At 39.1% G+C, this 24649-nt stretch overlaps 2 protein-coding genes across 3 annotated transcripts; both read left to right on the top strand.

The window, feature by feature from the left end:
* The first annotated feature begins 1246 nt into the window (after positions 1–1246).
* On the top strand, positions 1247–8790 carry depdc4 (DEP domain containing 4). Its single transcript, XM_041780352.1, has 9 exons — positions 1247–1323; positions 2965–3388; positions 3556–3707; positions 3798–3993; positions 4157–4407; positions 4527–4669; positions 6091–6216; positions 6360–6438; positions 7186–8790. The coding sequence occupies exons 1-9, from the start codon at positions 1248–1250 to the stop codon at positions 7383–7385; spliced, it is 1647 nt and encodes a 548-aa protein (XP_041636286.1). The 5' UTR covers position 1247; the 3' UTR covers positions 7386–8790.
* Positions 8791–10577: 1787 nt separating this feature from the next.
* Positions 10578–24643, top strand: scyl2 (SCY1 like pseudokinase 2). 2 transcript variants are annotated; one of them, XM_041780572.1, is made up of 19 exons: positions 10578–10714; positions 13623–13819; positions 13920–14077; positions 14447–14591; positions 16388–16537; positions 16654–16875; positions 17112–17228; positions 17779–17904; positions 18151–18327; positions 18567–18578; positions 18769–18891; positions 19010–19123; positions 19264–19396; positions 19567–19685; positions 19772–19872; positions 20052–20121; positions 20227–20304; positions 20403–20525; positions 21846–24643. In XM_041780572.1, exons 2-19 carry the CDS (start codon positions 13643–13645, stop codon positions 22476–22478), a joined length of 2778 nt encoding a protein of 925 aa, XP_041636506.1. In that variant the 5' UTR covers positions 10578–10714; positions 13623–13642; the 3' UTR covers positions 22479–24643. The 2 variants fall into 2 exon arrangements, with proteins under 2 accessions (XP_041636506.1, XP_041636508.1); XM_041780574.1 differs by lacking the exon at positions 18567–18578 and having other exon boundaries at positions 21846–24642.
* Positions 24644–24649: the final 6 nt, after the last annotated feature.

Below are 24649 nucleotides of genomic sequence, written 5' to 3'. Positions count from 1 at the left end.
TCAAAGATTTTTAATCCACCAGCCACAGTGGCAGGTAGGCAAATAGCTCGATTCCCAGCCTTGAAGTGCTTACAAAACCAACCAAATAAATCAATAAATAGAAAAAAAATGAAGACAAATTATCTCTAGGTTTAGTCTTTGATAACAGCATACTGACCGACTTGAAGACTCAAGCCTGGGGAGTGTAAAATGGCCTAATTAAATTGAAGATGACGTTAGATAATTTTACTCTTAGGTCTTGAGTTGTATTTAAACATCAAATTTGCCCCCCCCCCAAAAAAAGAGAGAAAAGAGTAGCTTATTGAAATTTTTAAAAAAATATATTGTATGATGTGTTTTTATCTGGTTCCAGACTCCAGGCTCCAGAGAAATATCGTAGATACTCTTGGACTCTTGTATATTACTGGAAAAAAACTAGAAAAACACTTAAACTTATTATTAGTATTAAAAACAACTAAACTAAAACAAGATGTTTTTCAAAATAAAAACTAAACAAAACTAACAAACCAGCAGGAGAAATGACTACATTCACACAGCATGCTTTAATGCTGAATTCTGATTCAGATCTGATATTTTTGTTTGGCTGTCCAAACTGCAGTTGAATTCCAAATGATCAGATATGCGTCTGACTACTCTTGGATGAAAGTGGCCTGAATCTGATATGCAAAGATCAGACGCAACATGACTTGTGTTGTTCACACTCTCAGAAAAACAATCGACTCACGTCACATATAAGGGGCAAAAAAGATTTTGGTCACTTTTAACTGCAGTGTGAACGTACCCAAAAAGTGGAGACAAAATGAAACTAAAAACTAATAAAAAATTCCCAAAACTATTATAACCTTGGTAAGAATAAAGATGCAATTACTTGTTAGCAACTGTGTTTATAGAGCTTCAAATTTAATGCAAACACTACTACTGGCATTCTTTTTTATGACCAATGTTACAATAAAGTCATCAAAATGGCCAAAAGTTTTTTCAGATTTTTTTATTTCATTCACAACGGCTGACACTACAATTTCTCGTAGGTACCAAACATACCAAACCAAATATAGATAGGTAGATACATAAATAACATTAAGATACAAATAAACCAGGGGCAATGTGGCGTGCTGTCAACAGCTGTCATTTAGAAAATGGACTGTGTATCTTATTACTTCAACCTGCCTTTAGAGGGCAGTAGCGTGCTCATAATCGTTTACGTTAAGAAGAGGAAGAGCGTGTTTACGTCATGCTTAGTGCTCGTGATGGCGGTTGATTTGACTCCTCGGTTTAGAAGGTTGAACAGCCAAACTAGAAGTTTTCGTGAAAATATTCAGCCTGGTAAGTTCTGGGGATTTATCTCAAAATACGATTTAAGCCAGCGACTTTCCCTTTTTATAGATATGATCACAAGTAGAGCATGACGACTTGATAAACGCTTGTGTATAGCACTGACTGTAAGGGTTTTGTTGTTCTAGCTGTAGGGACAGTAAAATTTAGGTCAAATATTTCCCTCCGAGCTATCAACAAAATGAGTGAAAGTCACTACATCAGGGGGAAAGCAGCGTTTTTACACCATAAAAAACATTTTAATACAAAAGTGAATGATTTAAATTATTTTTTTTACCATAAAAGTTGATGAAACAGTGTCTTACTACATACGCATTGCCACGGAAAACCGTAGTACTGTATATTGACTCACTTTCTCAAGATTATTCAGATTGAGCTACTTTTAACCTGAGTATTCAACAGTTTGAAATAAAATAAGGGCAACGGCTTCATGGTAAATGTTGCAGTGGGAACAGAACAAAATGTATCCTTCAAAAGTAGTAGAGAGAGTAGGGTTGTCATCATGGAAGAATATCTAAAATACAGTTCAATTTAGTGAGCTTTATTAGCATGGAAAACAGTGTTAGAATATACAAAGCAGTGAACAGATACATTTATAAATGTTGTATTTTGTACAATAACAGAAAATAAGATTTCAGTTTCTAATTGATACATATCTAAAATACCAAAACTAGGTTAAATTTGATGAATTACTGATTGAAAATAAGTATTTTCACTAAAAGTACAGATTAGCAGGTAAAATTTTGTTTAAAAAATATTGAAATTCCATTGTTTAATTTTTGTAATTTTTAAATAGGGGTAGGCAGTCCTTTTCGTGGTGGCGGTTTGGTGTTTGAAGCTTTCTTTTGCTCATGACGGCTCATGAAATGTGTTAAAGCATTTTCACACTGTTGCACTGCACCTAGCAGATAGGGAGGCTTCTGCTTGTTGTTCATACTCAATTATTTTTGTTTGCTGGGGAAAAGCCGAAAGAACTTGTCTCTGGTGTCCGTGTATAAGGGACAGGTGGTTTGAAAGTTCAGCTCAGTTTCCAGCTCCTGTTGGCTGCAGTGGGTGCACAGTCTGTCTTCTGTAGGTACCAACTATATGTTTGTGGCAACCTCTCTCGAGTGCTTAAGTATTCTGCAACTACGTATTATGATACAATTTACAATACAAAATGGCAAATATCAATAATTTTAAATAGCCTAGCAAAAAGAGGTCCATGCCAGTCAATGTTAGATAATTGTTTTTTTCTTTGAGTCATCAAAAATGCAGCCAATTTCCTGCACAATATCTAAATAGCTCAAGCATTACCAAGATACTGGTGCAGTTTATTTGATGCTCTCTCTCTCTCTTTCACTTGTAATAGCTTTTGGATGTGACTTAAGACCTGTACTTCTTAAAAAAAATCTGCTCCACTTTCCCATGCCACAATTCTCTAAAATAGCAGGTTGTATTGTTTTAACCCACACTGTATCAAAAAGTCCGGAACAGATATTTTAAGTAGCATAAAATGTGATTAATCTTCTAAAGTAAATATACACATGCAATGCAGGCACTTGTTTACCTTTGTTTTCAAAGTGGGACCTCCAGTGTCCAAGATACGGTCTTCTCTTCAACCCTTGTTTTCCAAACCTGTGTCTCCTATAGATTTTTCTAGACCCTTTGGTGCTACTCAGCTGTGGCACAACATCATCCAGGCCTTGCAAACCCAGGTGGAGGTGCGCCGCTATAGAAGGCACCTACGAGTTCATGCTGAATGTTTCACCGGCTCAGATGCTGTGGATGCTGTCCTCAGTTACCTGATGCAGAATGTGGTGTTTTGCACAAGTGAAGTGTCTCGCCTCAAAGCTGCCAGGCTCTGCCAGGCCCTGATGGAGGCCAAGGTTTTCGAACCAGTGGGTACGAAGCTGTTTCGCAGAGACAAGGAAGCAGCCTTTGAGGACAGCAGCTGCAGCCTTTACCGTTTTCTGGAGTACAAAGTGCAACCTGCTTTTGCAGTCAAGGAGTGCAATAGTGACACAGAAAATGTGGCACCAGAGGAACATGGGCTGAAGAGGAAAAAGAGCACCAGGTTGGTTTCTAGTATTATTTCATGCATTATGTTGGGTGTTACAAGACAGTGTTACAGTTGAGTTATAATGGTGTGAATTTGAGTTTTTAGGTTGTAAAACACTCTGATACATGAATTTAACAACATAGCAAAGAGGATTTTAACAATGCTTTCTGCTGTTTTTGCAGGCTAAAAGAACTGAGGACAATCTCCAACCCACTTGCTGTTGGACCATCAGACCGTAGAGTAGAGAGGCTGCTGAGGACCATCAACCTGCCACCCTCCTTGTCTCAATCACTAAATGCAACCTCATCAACTTCTACATTCCTATCCAAAGCTGGTAAGACTAATTATTCTCAATATTTGTGAGTGTGCTTCCACTATAGATAATTCTCTCTCTCACATCTTTATTCAAATCCTCCCTCTGCAGTGGTGGATGAAGTTTGGAAGCAGCAAACACTGCTACAGCTGCTGCAGGTGGTAGATCTGCCCATGTTGGACTGCATCCTGACCTCTCCTGCAAGGATTCAGCTCCAGGCTCGCAGAGCTCCTCTTGCCACCCAGGACCTGGTTTTCTCTAACACATGCCTGGAGAGAGAGCTGCCTGACACACTTAATCTGCCCCAGTTAGTGCTCTAAACTTTCATGCAGAGCAGACTGAAAGAGTTCTATTAACCCATCTTATTCCTTCACTTAAAAGTGAGGAAAAGGTGAAAATAAAAAGTAGATTTAATAGCAGTATTTTTCTGTGATAAACCCATTCTGTTCTGTGTCATTCTTTATTTACAGGTTGGATGGGTGGCTGTCAGCAGCAGCAGATTGCTTGGAGCTCTTTCCTGACCAGCTGATTGTGGTAGCAGGAGAGCAGCTCAGCCATCAAGGTGGTGGTGCCATCTCAGAGGATGACCAAGCAGAGCAGATGGACAGCCAAAAGAGACTTCTCTTTGACACCATTGCTAAGTACTACAATGGACAGGAAAAGGCTCCACTTCTCTCAGGAAATCATTTGGACATACACGCTGCAATCCTGAACTTGCTTGGTGAGTCTTAATAAGCCTCACTGTGATTTTATATCTTCTGTCTGCTTCATCATCTTCATTATCCCTGCATGGAAACTTATATGAAAAACTTACCAGCTTCCTGTCTCATTTCTTTTCAGAAAAAGGAAAAGGGCAGGATGCCATCAAAGCATCTCAGTTGTGTTTCCGACTGCTGGACCCAAGCGTGAGAGATGAACTCAGGAGACTGCTCACCTTTATGGCCACAGCTACCCACCTAGATGCTTGCCGACTTCAGAAACAAGTACATATTAATCAAATTATGTCCTTACAATATGTAAAAGATAAAGAAAATTACTTTTGGTGTGTTCACAATAAATGGCATCCTCTGTGGTTGAAAAAATGAAGCCAATGTGGAAGTGTTAAAAACAGCAGGCCCCTGCAGAATTAAAATCACTTGACACCATGTCAACACCCATATTAATTCCAGTTTTTGAAGCAGAAATAACATGTTTACTGCCTGGTTGAAAATGTAATAGATCGTGTCCTTATGGGCGCCGATTGTACTTGGGTCAATTTTATTCATAACTTGTTTGTTTTGGTTTCAAGAGGGCATGAGTAATGTATAATTAGGGGCATGGCTCATATTACTGCAAGCCAGCATGGTGTAGCTGTTTGTCAGGAAGCTTAAGACCTGCCTCACTTCCACCTCTTTGTCTTTTTCCTGGTTAATCTGAAGTTTGTTTGGACAGCATTTTCAATATGGCAACTGCTGGGGATTTGCTTCAAAAGCCCCTTGAATAACCAAACTGCTGACATCACTCAGGCTTCTTACAGTGTTTTCACCAGAATACGTGTTAGTGCGGGCAGATTTCAACAGATGAAAAATCAGACAGGTACATTGTACCTTATGCAGCTTTTAAAGAATTGAGTGAAGGCTTTTTGTAATTGTACATCTAAGGATGGATGATATGTCCATATGCTTGAGTTAGCAAAAACAAGGCGTAGATTTAGATTTATTGATCACTGTTAAATGAACACAGATTGGTCGCCCCCTAATGTCGTCCAACTTAACTTTGCAAAGCAGACGGATAGGCCAGATTCCATGTCTGTCATCAGGCAACTCCATCTAGCAAAGCTCCAGTCCGAAATGATTGTGCCAGGTCTGAAAACGGATCCGACCAATCAGTGTCCTTTAAAGAGAATGAGACGGCAGCAGCAGAACATTTGTCCAATCACCTTCTGAGATTTTTTTTGTGAAATCCTGCCTGTCCCAAATGCTTTCTGTGAAAGGTTTGATGGATATGAAATACATCCAGTCTGCCTGACATGTCCGGTCACGTCCAACTGTCCACAGCTGGTTTTGCCAAAACTTAAACTGGCTTTTAAATTTTATTTTTCCACCCATCTGTGATCGATATGAGGAAAATTTGGGCTTGACCCCTTCTCCCCTGTACTTGTCTATTTCTACCAAGAAGCACACAAACATAAACTGACTGAGATACACCGCTTTAACTGTTTTAAAAGCATGAGAAAAGTTCTGACATCACTCAGAATCAAGCTGTTTTTGATGTAGTATCCTCCTACAAAACAAATGTACTTGCAAACTTAGAAATACTTTCTGGTCATTCTTGATTAATTCCAAAGCCTGTAACTGATCATATTTTAAACTATTGTCAGCACTAGTCTGAAGTAAAGTTGGCCTTCTTCTCCTCTCCAATTTAGATGGATAACAGGGCCTTGGTATGCCGCACTTTCCAGAGAGCAGTCGTCCAGAATCCTGACCTGACTCGATCCCAAAGTGAAACTTTAATGCTGTTTCTTATGGACAATCACACTCAGATCTTCAAGGTACAATCTAAATGTCCAATTCAGGTAGCACTTATGTGCTTTAAAGTTCTGCATGAATTTTTTGTATGGAGAGAGCATTTTGCATTTTAGAAAAGTCACAGATGCTTTAAGATTATGTTTTTTTCCACCTGTGATAAATTCAGACTCCCACATCTCTGATTGAAGCTGTGAGAGGAACACTGAGGACGATGCAGCAGGGAAAAGATCCTGATTCAATTGCAAGTAAGTCGAAATCAGCTTTAATCAAATGTGTACACTTTGGCTGGTATAATCCTAATTATGCCATCTCATAAATGAACACCTCTGAGGTTCTGCAGATGCACAACACTTCAAACCTTGTATGGACAGTATAAAACGGCTCACTGAAGCAGGATGAAGCCACATTAAGTTACCAGTCTGTTGCTGTGCATTCTTGTAAAACAAATAGTCTGTCACAGATTTGTTGCCTATTTTTAATCACTTAGCAATATCGGAACTGTTTTGTTGTCCTCTGATGTATGATACATGCCTCTAGGAACTGATGTTAATGAATTTCTCCATAATTCCAGTGAAGCCAGTAATTATAATTGAGCAACGTCCAGGCAAGACTTCGCTCCTTCTTTTTAAATGCTAATGCTGCCATTTCTTGGTCCATTGTAGCTGCTCTTCTACTGAGACTCAGTTTAGTTTAACAGTAGAATAGAAATGCCACAGCATCTTCATTCTGGCTCATTTTAGAGGCATGAGACTGAAAAGGAAACTGATTTTCTCATAATTAATGGGAAGGAAGTTTGCAGGAAAAATGACATCATGATGCAGATTTGAAGAAGGCAAACATGCAAGCTTTGTCAGACCTCTTTAGAGGATAAGTAATCGAGTTTTTTTAAAATGTCACATTTTGGCAGTATTTCCCAGAGCCACACAACTAAATATATTACCATTATGTACTCACTCTCCTGAAAACACCCTCTCCCTCACTGTGTGTTGCAGCATTCACGTTCTGCCAGCAGGTGACGCCACATGAATACGAGGACCAGAGAGAGGCAACCACCCTGGAGAGCCTCAAACAGCTTCTACGAGACATTTCCTCCAACACGAGCATACCGGTGAAGGAGAGGAGGAGGCTGCTCAAAGAGTTTGAAAAACATCATCCTGTGGTCTTCCTCCAGCATTTCTCCAGCATCTTATGAGGCACACAAATGAAGGATTATCTGGATTTATAGGTGCACTTGTTGAAGCCAGTACAGAGCGGTACAGCGGTGATGATAATGATAATTTAATGAGACATCATAGTTTTAATCAAACCTGATGCTTTTAGAATTTGGTATACTTTAAAACAGCTGTATGGCTACAGCCTTTATCCCAGCAAATGTTTAAGGAGCAGGGCTGACAATTTAGGATGACTTTTAATGCAAATTTTCCATTATAATCAAAACCACGGTGCAGATGCAGCCCATAAGTATAGCTGTAGCATCCACAGGCTTGTAGAAGATGGATTTTGATTGTGTATTTTTAAGATTTTGGCTTCTCTTCTCCTAGACAGTACAATTTAATGAATCATTTGACGATTAGTGTTTTTTTTTTGTTCAAACCACAGGTGTAGTTATAAATGTAAGTGGTTTTGCACCTTGAATAAGTAATGAAACATCAGCTTATTTATGATCTAAAGTGCCTAAACACAAGGGTCACTGAACTGCAGAAGCTTCAGATGCTGGCATTGGTTTGTTTTAATGTAAAGTAAGGTACATTTTTAACACTAATTTCAATAACGATAAGGATATTTTTTAAATGGAGCATAGATTGTACTGCTGTTATGAAAGAATTGAGTATAAATTAAAAAAGGGACTCTTATAAAAGCCATTAAGCAAGCTATTAGTCAATCAAGTGAACAGCTTTATGACTAATTCTGCTTTTTACATGTATGTATTGTGATAATGCCAAAATGTGAGGCTCAGTAGTTATAAAAGCATCATGTTTATGTTTAAAGTCATGTTTGAAGTGGAGCGTGGGTTTGCAGAAACACTGCTGTGCACTTGATCAAGCATTTAAATTCCTACAAATGAAGAATAACTATTATAGAAGCTTTTTATTTTCTGTTTTAATGTTGTATATGTTTTTGGTTAAGGGAAATCCTGGTAAACAACACTAATGTAGCAGGACTTTTAACACTTTATAACCCATTTTGTTAGCAATGGAGACGACTTCTCAGCTAAGATTTTTAAGTAGTACTAATATGAAGTGAAGCAGAGAAGGTTCAGGTTTAGCTCAGGTAAATGTAGCTTTAATATTTTATTTTGGTGGTTGAAGTTTGCTTCTAGTGCCTACTTAATGGTATGTTTTCTTCTGTTTTTGGTTTAACTTGAAAGGTCAATATAGAGACATAATTTTAATGAAGACTATTAATTGTATTTGTTTTTAATGATGCCTCAATCATTTTTTTTAGTTCAACAGAATTAATTATTTACAGTCAAATCTCTTGAGGTAAGCATCTTTTGTTCTTTACATACACTGGACCAATGTAAGGATGCACTTTAGGATGCTGACACATCCTTTATTTCTCTACTGGAATAACATCTAATTAAAAAGTTATCTCAATCTAAACATCACTGTAATTTATTGTGCTTTCTCTAACACACCTACTCTTTGGAAAGGTTTTTTTTTTACAGAAATTAAATCACTATGTATAGTAATTCTTGGTACTCGTGGTCTTGTTTGATATTGTAGGCCACAAAGCCATTCATAATTATTCTAGTGTGGTTGTAATCAGATAAAAACTCCTCACAAGCGCCTTAATTCCATAATCAAATCAAAATACATTGAGGAGCCAGTTCTTCTGTTACCCTAGCATAGATGTTTGTAGTAAAGAGTGTTTACACCAGGGGGTGAAGAATAAAGTCTGGTGCTGGCCACGGACTTGCCATGGCACTTGGCATTGTCTAGAGCAGTGGTTCTCAATGTGAGGGTCGGGACCCCGTTTGGGGTAGCGAGACACAGAGAGGGGGTTGCCAGATGTGACATTTTGGAGCTGAAAAATGTGTCTATTATTGATGGGTCATGTTGAAAGTAATTATTTGTGCCACTTTTAGACCACTTTCCCCTACCCAATTTTGTCACCACTTTCCATCATTTTGTGCAATTTGCACCAATTTTGGCCACTTCAGACCATTTTTTGTGTAATTTTAACAAGTTTTCCTCACTTTTTCCCATTTCTTCCACTTTTGAGCCATTTTGGTCACTTTAAAACCCTTTCCACGTATTTTATGCCCCTTTTTGCTACTTCTAAACCAATTCTTATCATTTTCCACCTATTGTTGCCTCTGTTGATGTTTTATTGTCACTATTAACCCCTTTTCACCAATTTTTAAAAAACTAATTTTAACCACATTTCACTACTTGTTATGCCCATTTTTGCCACTTTAACACATTTCCTCACTTTCTGCCTGTTTTGCTGCCTCAGTTAACCCTTTTTTGCCAATTTAAACCAATTTTTACCACTTTTTAATCCAATTCACCCCCCATCGTACAATTTTTACCCCCTTAACCCCATTTCTGCCACCTTTGAAATCCAAATTTACCATATTTCTGTCCATTTCTGCCACTTTTAAGCCAATATCACCACTGATAACCCCTTTTTCCACAGTATATGCCCGTTTTTGCCACATTAACCCATTTCTGCTACTTGTAAAATCCCATTTTACCAACTTTTGACCAACTCTTGCCATTTTAACCCATTTTTATTCTGTTTTTAAAAAAGAGGTTTTTAAGATGGCTATATATTCGACAGCACAAATGAACTGAAGAATATATCTGTTGCTTTGAAAAGAGTGGTTATTTTTCAGGTAAAAAATATCTAGATATTACAGTTTAACTTTAAATGGGGCATGATTTTGCTGACTATTCTTAAATGTGCATGGCTGTGTTCAAGCACCTTCAGCTCTGTGGGGTCCTCGGTCTCTGGCCTCTATGTTCTGGGGGCCACGGACTGAAATGGTTGAGAACCCCCGGTCTAGAGCAGTCGCCCCTGAAAGTCACAGACACTGGCCACTGTTAAAAACAGTTTCAAAACATTGGCAACATATTAGTGCATTTTAGTGTGAAGGATTTTGCTTGCAATTTTTGGTAACTAACTTCTATTTGTTACCAGATGTATCTTTAGTAGATTTATAATATCAAATTTAAAATTCAGTGTTTATTACATTTCTATTTTAATTATAAGGGTGTGTATAACAGAAACATAAGACATCCCTAGTATTGTGTAGTAATCTAGACATTATTTTCATTTATTTGAAAAATTGTGATTTAACATTTGGTTAAAGAAATTATGACGTCGATGCACCTGACTCCACGAACAAACCCGGAAGTAGGCTTGTTCGCTCACCAGCGTCCTAAGCCAGCCAGCTCATTTCGTATGCTACTGGAAGACATGGGGGCTGTGTTTCACAGCCATTACTGACAGCGGTTACAGCTGAGAGTCTATCTATTTAAAGGAAATTATTCTGAGAGCCTCTTACATATCAAGGTAAGTAGCTGGAGGGTTTCTGAATGACAGTTTAATATTCTAACGGTCAGTGAATATTGTGACAGTTACGTCGCTGTCTACTTGCGCATTGTTGGCTAGTTAGCTTGGTTAGGTAGCCACCGTGATCTGTTTGTATAACAAGCCTTTTGATTGTCACCATGATGTCAGTCTTCTGGGGCTAAAATATAGTTAAAGGGTTAAAATAAGGCACAGGAAAGTGGCTGTTAACTGGTAACGATAGTGTCACGTCGTTGTGTTAGTTTTAGAGTGAACGTACAGGCTAAACTGAGCTAACATCCAGCTTTTTCCTCAGTATTAAATGACACAGATGCTAAGCTACGTGTTATACGTATGAACGCTTTTCCCCTACGTTAAAACTCCTTGACTTTACAATAACAGCCTTCAAACCATTCCGATGAAAGCAAACTGGTGTCAGTAACATGACTAGTGTAATGACGGCTAAATAACGTTAGCAGCAGGCTAACAACAGTGCTAGGATGGCTTTGTGCAGGTGGTTTCAGGTGAGTGTAGGGTTATCATGAAACCACAATTATAAACTCTCACATGATAGAAGTAAAAATCTGACTGCCTATTTTCATCCTGATTCTCAAGCAGCAAAAATAGAAGTGCCAGGTAATCATTATTGATAACTTTACTGTTTTCAAAATAGGAAAAATGACAAACTTTACACTGTCTGAATTGCACAAATGCGCTGGACCGCCAACGTTATTGCGCAATTTAGACAGTGTGCATGGGTTGCTTGCAAGTATTTGGCAAATTTGTTCCTCTTTTAAACACCACTCTTATGAAATAGATGTAGTTTTGTTCAAAGGTTCGTTAATTCTGCTTTATTAATCTTTGAAATAACAGAGATTGCACTAGTTGTATTGAGAGGCATCAAATGATCATGAATTTTTTGACTACCAGATGATAGTTTTTACCTCAGAATCTATGACCTTTTGATGGCTTTTAGCTGATATTGAAACATCTTAATATGTGTTGAGTATCTTGTCTGAAATAATAAGGACATTTCATAAAGATATAATCAGTCCTACATAAAAAATAACATTGACACTTTAAACAGCTGTGCATTTGACTGGGGAAATAATAATAATAATAATAATAATAATAATAATAATAATAATAACATAACATCTGTGATCTGTGGCATGCACTTTTGGCCTCCTATCTATTGATAAAATAAGTAACAACAAAGGATGGGACAAAATCCTTATACAGTTTGATATCACAGTCCAGACTTGTGTACAGGGTTGGGTATTGTTTTTTTTTTTTTCTGATACCAGTACTAAATCAGTACTTTCTAAAAAGGTGCAGAGGCCTAAACAGTGCCTGGATCGATACATTTAAGTAAAGGAAACTGGTGTAACTTCTTCACATAGCATATTTTGTGCCTTTTTTAGAGTGGCAGGGATCACATTGGGGTGGTGACTGAGGTCCCCAAATGATGCACCAAAATTTGTCTTTTAATTCAGTACAGTGGGTATCAAATGTGTCAGTACTGGTACTGCGTTGGTACTGGATTTCAATACTCATTGACTTAGCTAATTGACTAAGTGTATATGCATATTGATTGGCAGTATCATGAAAACCATCCAGTTTCCACATTGATGTTGCAGTGTTATACCTCCAAGTATAATTAGAATACCTAAAACGAAGCTACGGTCTTTTAGGCTTGGCTAAAGTAAACCATGCTGTTACAGAAATGTTGGCAGTGATGAGGCAATGAAGATGACGCACCCTGAGATAAACATTGACAAACCTAACAGCATCAGATTTAGACACTCATGTTTTCATATAAATGTTTGCCCTTAACTTTGCTATTCACTTCAGTAGGTTGCATAGTCTGAGCATGCATACGCAAGCTTTAGATGTGTATTTTGTTCAAACAAATACAGTCAAAGCTTTTCTCCAGCAGAAGAAGGAGGACATGAATTCATACATTTTATTTTCCTCTGTTGTCGTTATGAGTACATTTAGATTATTTTGTGATCTAAATTCACCCATCTTATATCTTAAGATAACAGAACAAACTAATTTCAGTTGTTTTTTTGTGGAATCCCTGGAATTTAGCTTACTTTTATGGGAAAAAAACAGAATTGCTAAATTGACATTACAAGATAAATATGTCCAGATCTAAAACAAACTACAGGAAGCTACTCACTGTTGTGGAAAAAATGACTGAAATAAAGCATATGACTGCATGTCTGCCTAGGGCTCCTGTTGGCCTGGGCATCATCATAGAGCTGTGTTTTTTTTGTTGAAGAAGGAGTGTGTTTTGATGTTTAATAATGATGATTTACATTTTTCCTCTGCTGGAATCTGTATGAAATTCACTTTGAAAACTGCACCATATGGACCTCAATATGTAGCTAGGCATTTGCGTATTCAGCAAATAGACATCAAAGAATTTGAAGGCGTCTTAAAGCAGATCCAAACTCCTGAAGAAGCTGCTCATGTAGAAGTAATTTCCCTCCGTCACCGTCAGCCATGCTTCTTTGTCTGACTTCCTGTTGCCTAACATGCTTTTAAGTCACTTTGAAGTGTTTTACAAAGGAAGACTGTTGAGTTTTCTCCAGACATTTTTCATTTCTGTGGACAGCTTTAGCTTTTTATGGTGTTTATTCTCTCAGGCCAGCAGCTCTGGCAGGACGCTGGTTGGCACTTTGATGTGCAAATCTTTTTTTTTTTTTTTTTTTTTTTTTTGCAGGTGCATGGGAGTGCACGTCTACTGGATTCCTTTTGATTTGCTATAAGGGGTCAGGCTGCAGCTGCCTCTTTTAGAAACTGTTGTAATTTTAACATCATACTCACTGGTCTGTCTTTCTAAAAGGTAGTTGTCTTACAGTGCTAGCTAATTGTGGGTGGTCTCATTCATTTTTCACTCCAGCTGCCACATCAGGCCTAAACATGGAGTCAATGCTCAACAAGCTAAAAAGCACCGTTACAAAGGTGACGGCAGATGTCACCAGTGCTGTCATGGGCAACCCGGTGACGCGGGAGTTTGAGGTTGGACGACATATAGCCAGCGGGGGTCCTGGATTGTGCTGGAGGATCTACAATGGCACCAAAAAGTCAACAAAGCAGGTTTGTGATGACATCCTCCTCCAGACTAGAGCAGCTCTCATTCATAAAGGTTTAAATGAATGATCAGCTGATAAAGACGACGTGTCTTTGACCCCTTCAGGAAGTGGCAGTGTTTGTGTTTGATAAGAAGACAGTTGATAAGTATCCAAAATTTGAAAAGGACCAAATCATCGATTCACTGAAAAGAGGGGTCCAACAGCTTACCAGACTGCGTCATCCACGTCTTCTGACTGTGCAGCATCCTCTCGAAGAGTCACGGTGAGCATCAGACACACATGCATACCAAGGACTAATAGAATGAGTCACAGTTCAAAGAGGGGCCTGATTTTCAAGGGGAAAATTGCATTACAAATCTATTTGTCAACCTCTGTGTGTACAGAAGCTTGTCAGGATCAAAAGAGGCTGTAGACTGGTCCCTGAATAATAAATACCCTCTGAGAATAAAATGAGATTGATGCCGTCCCGCTCCGTCTACCTAAACTTTCACCCGGAGAGGCTTTTGATACAGATACACCTCTCTTTGTCCTTTTCTTTTGCTGTTGATTTCCTCTGTCTGTTCAAGAATATTTCCACTTTCAAATCAAGTTGTTTAAAATCACACTGACGTTATTTCTGTTTGTGCCTTAGAGACTGCTTGGCGTTCTGCACAGAACCTGTGTTTGCCAGTCTGTCCAACGTGCTGGGTCAGTGGGAAAACTTGCCCAGCCCCTTGCCCAGTGACATCAAGGAGTACAAACTGTATGATGTGGAGACCAAGTATGGCCTGCTTCAGGTGAGAGTGTAGAAAGACAAGCTAGGTTTACAACTAAGGGTAAGAATTCATCATTGATTAGTTAACAATATTCCCTCATCTACAAAATAACAGATAAACTCTTAAAGGAAAAGTTTTTTAAAGGGCTGTTAATAGTGTTGTTCCAGTTGTAATACCAATATCTGGCCATTTTGACAGTCTTAACCTATTTTTGATCCCTTTTACCATTTTTTGCCCAGTTTTGCCACTCGTAACCCCTCTTCACTACTTCATCTGTCCATTGTGAAGTTGTATGAAAATCAGGATTTTATTTCCTGATAACATTTGCAGAGGGAGGAGGATGGGAAGGTGGAGTTAGGTTTACCACAGGAAATCTCAGGTTTGAAAAATAACTACGTACCTGTAACAAGGCTGAAGATGCATAATAGGAAAAAACTTCCTCAGAGGAAGATAGAAAGAAAGGTTGTCAAAGTTTTCAGTACCTTGACTATTTTTGATACCACATGTTTGAATATAAAATCTTAAAATTTTAAAGTTGACCTCTGGAGGTTACAATATTAAACAGTGCTGTGGGTCCCTTTGTTTTTTGAGTAAAGCCAGTTTTTTCTAATCTCAGACAGGTCTGACCTCAAAGTTAGCTGGGCCCCTGACAAACCCAGTGAAAGAACCCTCCCCAGTTGTGCTCTGTCTATCAATGCAGGATCTGTAGCATTGGTGCTAGCCTCCTGCCTAACAGTTACCTAGTTTTTTTTAACTGAAAGGTGTGTCAAGCTGTTATTAGATTCTGATGTTCAGTTTATTTTTTCGTTCTACTTTTTGACCCTTTGTCATCATTGTGTCTGCCCATTTTTGCTACATTTAACCCATTTTTACCTCTTTAAACCTTCCATGATATTTTTCAACCTCTTTAAACTTCTTTAGTCACACATATTCACCATTTTTGTTTATTTGTCACATTTCAACACGTTATACCCATTTTTTGGCACCATCATCCCATTTTTGCTTCTTTGAACACATTTTTCATTACTTTTTACTCAATTTTACAAATATGTTACCACTGTTCACCACTTTTTCTGCCAATTTTTGCCACGTTTAACCCATTTTGTTAAATTTTGCCCAGTTTTGACACCCTTAACCCATTTTTTTTACTGCGTTTGACCATTTTGCTGACAAATTTACCACACAATTTCACCCTTCATTGCAATTATATATTATATTTTCCTTAAAGTTGTTTCAGTTCCTTTTTTCACTGGAGGCATGCACACAATTTGTTCTAGGAAATATGATAGAACACAACTGTTACATTTTTTCTTGATGAAAAATCTCCCACAGGGCCAATTTAATAAACCACAGCTCCTGAGCTAACTAAAGTTAAAAATAGAACCTCCATTTTATGACATCATCAATAATATAGTCATTATGACCTCACTTATCTAAGTAATCTTACAGGTTTTACCACTATAAGTACCAATACTCACTTATATAATATGCTATTTCTTTACAAACCCAGTGAAACCAGCTGTGCCACCTTTCAGTGTGATGCTTGTGCTCCAGTAAGCTGCAGTGTCAATCAACTCTGTCAACAACATCCATCTCTTCTGCTGTTTTTTAACTTCGTCCATAGCGTGCTTTAAAGGAACTTATTTATGGCTGAGAGGACTCAAACAGCATGCAAAGTTTATCATAGCCAGTGTTTTTGTGTTCTATATTTTTGTGTATCTTTCACCTTTTGGACCATATCTAAACATCTCATTTTAGCATATTATTCTGGAAAAGTCCTTTAAAAAAAATGATTAGCATGTTTTGTGTCTCTTCAGATCTCGGAGGGTTTGTCCTTTCTCCACAGTGGGGTCAAAATGGTACATGGAAACTTGTGCCCAGAAAATATCATCCTGAATAAGAGTGGAGCCTGGAAGATCATGGGCTTCGACTTCAGCATCTCCTCCAGCAACCCCTCAGACGCTGAGGTGTGTTTGGAGACATTTTTCCCTCAGTGCAGTCTCCCAGGCTGAGCTAACTACATTGAAGCTGCTCTGCAGATAATGTCTGGTCTTTAAAATCTCCTGTTTCTTACTCTCTTCAGCCTAAATACACATGTAAGGAGTGGGAGCCCAACCTCCCTCCCCTCTGCCTCCCCAACCCTGAATACCTGGCCCCTGAGTATATCCTGTCTGTCAGCTGTGACTCTGCCTCCGATATGTACTCTCTGGGCGTGGTTATACATGCAGTCTTCAATGAGGGAAAGCCTGTTTTCCAAGTCAACAAGCATGACATTTTTAAGAGCTTCAGCAGGCAGCTGGACCAGGTGAGAGGAAGTGGAATGAAAGCCTCTTAAGAATCATAAATCTGTCGTATAAAAAGGAAACCTGCACTTTGTAAACACTTTAAAATGTCACTGGACCCTGATGTTTTCATCTGGTCTTCCAGAGAAAAAAGATATTCTAGAAGAACAAAGAAGTGATGTGCTGTTCTGTGGACTCACCATAGGCACTGATTTTAGTCTCTCCCTTGTTTTCTTCCTCTCTTTTTATAAAATTTCAGCTGAGCACAATGAGTCCATCACTGTTGAACAAGATCCCAGAAGAAGTGCGGGAACACGTGAAAATGCTGCTTAGTGTCACACCCAACGTCCGACCAGATGCAGACCAGATGACCAAGGTTTGCTTTGTTCAAAAATTCACGAAGATAGAATGAAGAGGTTTTAAGCTCTTTTAGGACAACACTAATTCCCAGAGATGAATGAGGGGTTCCAGTATGAAGTTTGATACCTCTTCCACTTATGAACTTCTGATTTTATCATGACCAGCCAAAATGTTTTTGAAGTTTTTGATCATATCATTTTATTAAGTAATTAGGGCTCAAAAAGTAAGCTGCAACGATAATGTTGTTCTAAGTGCCAGTAATATTGTCGATTTTCTGTGAGAGAGAAGCGCCTGTATTTGCACAAGCAGAACAAGTGACTAGCAGAGGTGGGGAACATTGATTTTCAAGTATGAGTTTTTTTTTTCCCCACTGGGGGCCCTTAAAAGCAGACTGCTTTAATGTTATTTGCTTGTCCTAATCACCAATTAAGCCTGGATACAGCATTTTTTGGAGGAGGCTTTCAAACAATTCATGGGTTTCAGAGTTTTTTTTAGGTATCTTTAGGTCTAAATGGGTCAAAAGCTGACATTTTTCTTCTTTTTCTCTCTTTGTGTCTCTAAATTAGATTCCATTTTTTGACGACGTGGGTGCTACCACACTGCAGTACTTTGACTCGCTTTTCCAAAGGGACAACCTTCAAAAGTCCCAGTTCTACAAAGGCCTCCCTAAAGTCCTGCCCAAACTGCCCAAGGTAATTTCATGTTCACCTTGTGTTGAAACGTGTTTATTAGGCTCAAAATTTGTTTAAAGCAAGCTAAAAAAACAAAAGTATGCCATATTTATGAATTTTGTGTTCTTTTGTGTTGTTTTTTTTCATATAATTCTTTTGATTTTATATCAAACTGTATGAGACCTATTGCCTACATAAGTTCCCCCTGATGCTCTTAATGTCTGTTTGTTTTTTTTTTTGTTTGTTTGTTTTTTTTCTTTTCCTCAGAGAGTTGTGGTGTACCGAATTTTGCCAGCGTTGACCTCTGAGTTCATCAACCCGGACATGGTTCCCTTTGTGCTGCCCAACGTGCTCCTCATCGCTGAGGAGTGCACCAAAGAGGAGTATATTCGCCTCATCCTACCCGACCTTACTCCTGTTTTCAAGCAGCAGGAGCCAATTCAGGTAGAAAAACAGCACTTAACTTAAACAGCATCCTAGTGCACCTCTTTGATTTAGAGCTGGTTCTTATGGTGTTCGATCTCACAATAAAACGGCTGTTTTGAAGAGATGCATGATTTCTTCCTTTTGTCCTTGACCTTGAAATGAGATTAACTGATTAAAGAGCATGCTCTGTATGGGTTTGGTACTTCACTTCATGGAGATTTGTCTCTCTCTGTATTTTTCTCCTCATGCTTCTTCAGGCTAGTAACATGGTGAGTGGTTTCTGCTGTGAATTTGTTTGGCTCACATCAGCTACTTTGTGTATCGTGTGTACTAAAAGCTAAACTAAAGCCACCGCAAGCAGCTTTCACTTGAATTGACTAACTCCACTCACTCATCTGCAGAAAATACTTTCTTGCTTTTTGTCTTTTTTTTTTCTAACTGGGTCCATTTGCTGTACAGATCCTGCTGATCTTCCTGCAAAAGATGGACCTTCTGCTGACAAAAACCCCACCTGAGGACATAAAGAACAGTGTCCTGCCCATGGTTTACAGAGCTCTGGAAGCCCCCTCTGTACAGATTCAGGTACATATTTTCCTCCCTCTTTATCCTTTCATTACTGCCTAGAGAGCGCAGTAAAAAAAAAAGCTCTTGGCGTCATGAAAATGTCAGATTTCATAACATCTTATCTGCGGCTGAGCAGGAGCTGTGCCTGAACATCATCCCAACGTTTGCCAACCTGATTGACTATCCTTCCATGAAGAACTCTCTCATCCCTCGAATCAAATCTGCCTGCCTACAGACCTCATCGCTCGCCGTAAGTCTTCATCTGTTGTTTCTTCTCTTAGCCTGCCATGCCTTCATAACCTTTAAAATCTTTCTTTTTTTTTTCTTTACGCATGTCCTTGCTTTGCACTCCTTCACTAGTAAATACTTTATTTACCTGTTTTGGTCTAGGTACGAGTGAACTCTCTGGTGTGTTTGGGGAAGATTTTGGAGTATTTAGACAAATGGTTTGTCATTGATGAAATTCTGCCCTTCCTACAACAAATCCCCTCCAGAGAACCAGCGGTACTCATGGGTATTCTAGGTAAAGCTCTGCTTGAAACACTCCTCTCCTTTTCCTTTAATTGAAACAGTTGAGTGATCTTTGTTCATTTTAAGTTATGTTGTGTGACTTGAAGTGCAGATGTCTGGAGCAAGATTGTTTGGAAGGTACCTTTTAGTATTGGTCGCTTGACTCTCAGACTCCTGTTTCAGGCATCTACAAGTGCACCTTCAGCCACAAGAAGCTGGGCATTCCCAAAGAAAACCTCGCCACAAAAAGCCTGCCCCACCTTGTCTCTCTTAGTATAGACAACAACCTTAACTTAAACCAGGTACTACACTCTGCTTACTTGCACCTTATAAGTTTTTTTTCAACTTGAGTTCAATCTAATTTTATCTGATTTATACAATGTCTCAGTTTAACTCCTTCATGGCGGTGATTCGGGACATGCTGAGTCGCATGGAGGCGGAACACAAAACCAAACTGGAGCAGCTGCACGTCATGCAGGAGCAGCAGAGGTATCTGCCACTATTCTCACATTATACTGCAGCCACCTTCTCATTCTCTCTGATTTAAAATGAAATTGTTCTCCATATTAATGGAAATTCAAGGGAAATTGGATCGGTCTATTACCAGCTGATACTAGCCACATGAATATGATAATGGAAAGTCTTTGCTGTCGTTTTTTTTCCAACAGAAGTATTAACATCTCAAACCCAGGGCAACAATCAGAAGAGACAAAGAACCCTCCGAATACTGGAAACCAGGTAAGCCAACAAAAACTCCGGTTAACATTGGTGATATGGGTTTTTTTCCTCAGATGTTGCCTCTCTGTCCTGCTGTGATCTCATTCAGTCTTCTCTTGCTTTCAGATTGATGACATCTTTGGCAGCTCAGGGGTTAATGGGAAAGAGAATGGAGCCACAGCACCAGCCTCACAGCCTAATAGAGTATGGAAATAATGTCATACCTCATTTATATAATGCTTCACCTTTATCCATTTAGCATGCCGCCAATTTGCTAGACCATTTCCCCCGTATTCTCCTAGATGTCTCTGACGCTCGAGGAGAAGCAGCGACTGGCAAAGGAACAGGAGCAGGCGGCAAAACTACGGAACCAGCAGCCTTTAGCACCACAGACGATCAAACCAGCCAACACAAACAACTCACAGGTAACACCTCAAAACATCACTCGGGACAACCGCAAGACAAGACACACACAAGATAGCCTCTGCACTATTTTGACTTATTATTCCTGAAAAAATTGGAATCAGGCCTAGAAATGGAATTGATTTAAATAATATATGTGGGTTAAATGGAGAGAGCTTAAGGACAAACATACAGTGGTGTTCTTTAAGGATTTTATTTCCTTTCTGAGTGAGTTAGATTGCCAAAAATATCAATAATTGAATACTTTATCAATAGAAAGTGCTTTAAAAAGGAACAATCTTTGTTATTTAATGATGGATAGTATCGAAAAGCACCAAAACTTGAAAAGTTGGAGAGAGGTCTGGCTGCAGAATATCCATTTTTTACGGCCACTTTCACAGACCGTTCATCTGAGACACAATATATCCCAGAAAGGAAGTGCCGGTACAATGTATTTCCAGTTTTAGATCTTTTCTTTAAGTTCAGCTTTATTCAAATAACCACACTGTAAACATTACAGGCTAAGCAACAGAGTAGTTACACAAACGGGAGCTCATTTTGGCTTTGTTAGCTTTGGCAAAAGCTAACATGGCTACACTAGCTAAGTAATTAATGTTACATAAGCCAACGTAACAAAGTTAGTTTTAGTTTAGTTTTTTTTTTTTTGCACGTCAGGCTTTTGACTTTTAACTTTTGGTATCTTAACCTTTACCCTAACCCTAAATGAAAATGCATTTTTGTTGCCCTGGTGCCAAAGCAGGTATTAATATTAGTTTTTTCCTCATATCATGTTGAAGTCTAAACTCTGGTATTGTGACAAGTGTTGAGGCATCTTATGTTTATTTCATGGGCTGATACAGTCTGCTGTTAACCTCTAGCTATGATTTTATCACTTGCGGAAAAGTAGGGCATCCTTCTTTATAACTTTGTTTAGAAGTCAGACCCAGGTCAGGACCTTGCAAGGCAGGTCACAAATTAAATTAAGCGCCATCAAACTGTTTAACCAGGACACTGTATACTGCTTGGAATAACCTCAGTCAGAAGCAGCACAGTGTTTCATTCTCACTTCTCAGCCAGTACAGGTGACAGAGACTCATGATAGACTCGTGATAGAGAGATTCAGCAACATGTTACATGCATAGCAATTCCCCAGAATGGAGAAAATGAAGTGATAAAATTGCGACATCTTTTTACTGGCTTATAAAAATGAGTTTTGCCTTAGATTAAGGTTTACTGTAGCTTCACTTTTACACACTATATCTGAGCAGAGTTTTTATTTTGAGTGGATGTGGATACTGCTTAACTTTTAACTTGCTGATCACGTCTTATATTTCATTTGGCAGACTAAGGACCTTACAAGCAGCCTTCTCAACAACATGACGTCTCTAAACAGCCTGTCATTGACCAACACAGCACGACCAGCTCCAGTTCAGGGCACCACCATCGCTGCCTTCCCCTCCCCTAGCCCCATGATGGGCACCATGGGTGGCCCAGTCTCCAACGGCTTCAACCCCACTATGGGCTTCCAAACAGGAGGCATGGGGATGGCCATGCGACCCGCGGGCCCCAACCTCTATGGCGGCATGGCGACCACCACCAGCACCCCAAACTTCGGCGCCCTCACGCAGAATCAAGGACCTATCGGGCAGTCAAACAAAACCCCTGACATGTCAGCCCTGGACAATCTTTTTACACCCAGTCAGCCCAAAGTCACCCTCAACCAGATGGGTCCAAAGCCTATGCCTGGCACCAACACCCCTTGGCTCAGTCAGTTTGGTTCAGTGCAGAACGCTCAGACTCAGATGCAAGGGGCTTCAGTAGGCATGGGTGGGATGCCCAGCGGGTTTGGGATGCAAGCAAACCCTTTTTTTAGCCCACAGAACTTTTCCCAACCTGCTGCTGCCCCGAGCATGAACCAAAGTGGAATTAAACAGAGTGCATCCGCCAACAATGATCTGAAAGACTTGTTCGGCTAAATGTGAATCAAAAAATGACACCAGGTCAAATATATTCTTTTAATAGACTTGGACAAGAGAGCCTTGAATTCTCACACAAGACGCTGATTGAATGTGAAGATTTAAATCCTTACAAGGGTGTTTCCGTCTGTATTTTTGATCCGACCTGGTTTGAAATCACTCGCTCACGTTCAGCAGGAAACAAACCTGCCTCCTGTATCCATTTCTACTTGACCAGATGGACGAAACTCTTCAGGGTGGGAGCTTCTTCTTCTTCTTCTTCTATGCTGTGTTCTTTACATGCTGGGGATTTCCTACTCTTTTGTACTTGACAAATGCTGGGGGTTGAGATTAATCCCAGAACAGATTCTTACTAGAAAGGTTATTTGTTCGTATCATGAGTGACTGAGTGGTTGGATCACCCTAAAATTTGCAGAAAAACACAAAGAAAGCAGCTTCGCCTTAAGGCTTTGTACCTTTTAGTGCTTCTCCTGAATTATTTTGGGATTAGCAGCATGTCTAAAGTGATAAAGCTTTAAAAAATGAAGCTAAAAATATGAGCCAAGTGGGAGGTAGCTTGAAGTGTAGCACTGAAAAGCCTGCAGCGACTGATCTGCATCCAGGAGGCTTAACCTGAAAGCGGATGTATGAAATTGTCAGGCTTATGGTTGCCCTTTTGAGGAGGCAAAGTCTGGCCTTCATTCCCCCTGCTTTGGTCTCATTCCTCTTTTTTATCTGCTTTTAAAGCCTTCTGTTCTTGTTACTTAAATTAACATCAAAGCAGGCTTATTGAAAAGGGAATTGTAGTTTTCTCTGGTCCAAGTTTGTAGGCAACCATTTCACCTCCTTTGAGAAGAGATATTTTCAGTAAAAGGCAGTATGAATGACTTTTGTGGAGTAGATTTACAGCAGCAGTGCCCCTTTAGCAAGATGCTAAATTAGTAAACAAGGACCATTTGCACTGCGTAGGCTAATGTGCCTTACATGGGTACATGTTAAAACTAGACAGACATCTGTTACTCAAGTATTAATGGTTTCTATTTTAATCAGCTGTCTGGCTTTGTTGCATGTTACTGAAATTGACCACAAAGTTTAATTTTAGCATCTTTTCTAAATCAAGTAATGATTCCTTATGATTCCAATGACCAGTGACAATTTATCCACACATTCTGCTGCAGAAGCAAAGATGAGGGTTAACTAAAATCCTCCTGTGCACCATTTCTGTTGATGAATTTGTACAATGAAGATTTTCCACTATATATTTTGATTCCAGCACTGTCAGAGGACCAGTGCTGGGACGTATTATTATGAAGTGTAAATATATAGTTATTTAAAAATGGATTAATCATTCAGTGAGGGCCATGAGATTTTGATGTCCTTGTGATAATGGTTAAGAGGCCTTAGATGAGTCGTGTGCAATAATCCTTACTGGGTGCACAGCGGTTGTGTCCTTACTTTCATGTCCGCAGACCTACAGTTGTAACCGAGGTCCGTCAGATTTTCTAAACAGCTTAACATTCATGTGTACGCATTGGAGAGCTTACATTTATGAGGATAACTTTAGGGGGTTTAGAAGGTGGTCACACTGTTTCTGCTGACTAAGATTGTTGTTAACATGCTCACGTGTAATGTCGTTTTGGGCTAATCTTCCTGTTCGTGCCCTTCAAGGTGATCTACGTCCAGCTGGGGTTGTCAAAATTTCTTAAACCTTTAAGTTGTGTATTTAGAGCTCTACAACTGGAACTAACAAATCGATTTCACAAGACATGCATAAAAAATGTGTATCCTTGACCTATGTTTAGTTGCTGTGGTATCAAAACAAGTATAGAGATGGTTTGATTTTAAAATCAAACTTTAAAACTGGTATCTGACGAACCCTACTTCTAGCAAAATTACATTTTTATTGCCACTGATTTTGACTTGTTTCCAATTCAGATTTTATCTCACATTTCAGACCTTCACTGTGTAAGGTTTGATTTAATCCCAAACTGGATCTGATCTGTAGGTCGTGTATCACATATCAAGGCAGAACCCCAAAGCAGAAAACTAAAGCTTATTCTTCTACCAGATCATTTGTATACCACTGCTGTCCTGTATGTGTAGTGTGGCCCTCGTTTTATGTGTGAAGGTGCTGGTCTCTGAGGTGGATCAATTAAAATCTGTACATATAAAAGAAAAGTACACAATCTAAT

This window comes from Cheilinus undulatus, linkage group 23, assembly GCF_018320785.1.
Source record: "Cheilinus undulatus linkage group 23, ASM1832078v1, whole genome shotgun sequence".
Classification (NCBI taxonomy): Eukaryota; Metazoa; Chordata; class Actinopteri; order Labriformes; family Labridae; genus Cheilinus; species Cheilinus undulatus.
Note: the sequence above shows the minus strand (reverse complement) of the source record. Positions and strands in the feature narration are given on the sequence as shown.

Bases quoted from the DNA above. Each gene is read 5' to 3' on its own strand.
- scyl2 (XM_041780572.1), top strand. From the start codon at position 13,643: ATGGAGTCAATGCTCAACAAGCTAAAAAGCACCGTTACAAAGGTGACG. The intron at 14,078-14,446 runs GTGAGCATCAGA...TTTGTGCCTTAG, and splicing joins CATCCTCTCGAAGAGTCACG to AGACTGCTTGGCGTTCTGCA. The intron at 19,873-20,051 runs GTATCTGCCACT...TTTTTCCAACAG, and splicing joins GTCATGCAGGAGCAGCAGAG to AAGTATTAACATCTCAAACC.
- depdc4 (XM_041780352.1), top strand. From the start codon at position 1,248: ATGGCGGTTGATTTGACTCCTCGGTTTAGAAGGTTGAACAGCCAAACT. The intron at 3,389-3,555 runs GTTGGTTTCTAG...CTGTTTTTGCAG, and splicing joins AAGAGGAAAAAGAGCACCAG to GCTAAAAGAACTGAGGACAA. The intron at 6,439-7,185 runs GTAAGTCGAAAT...TGTGTGTTGCAG, and splicing joins AGATCCTGATTCAATTGCAA to CATTCACGTTCTGCCAGCAG.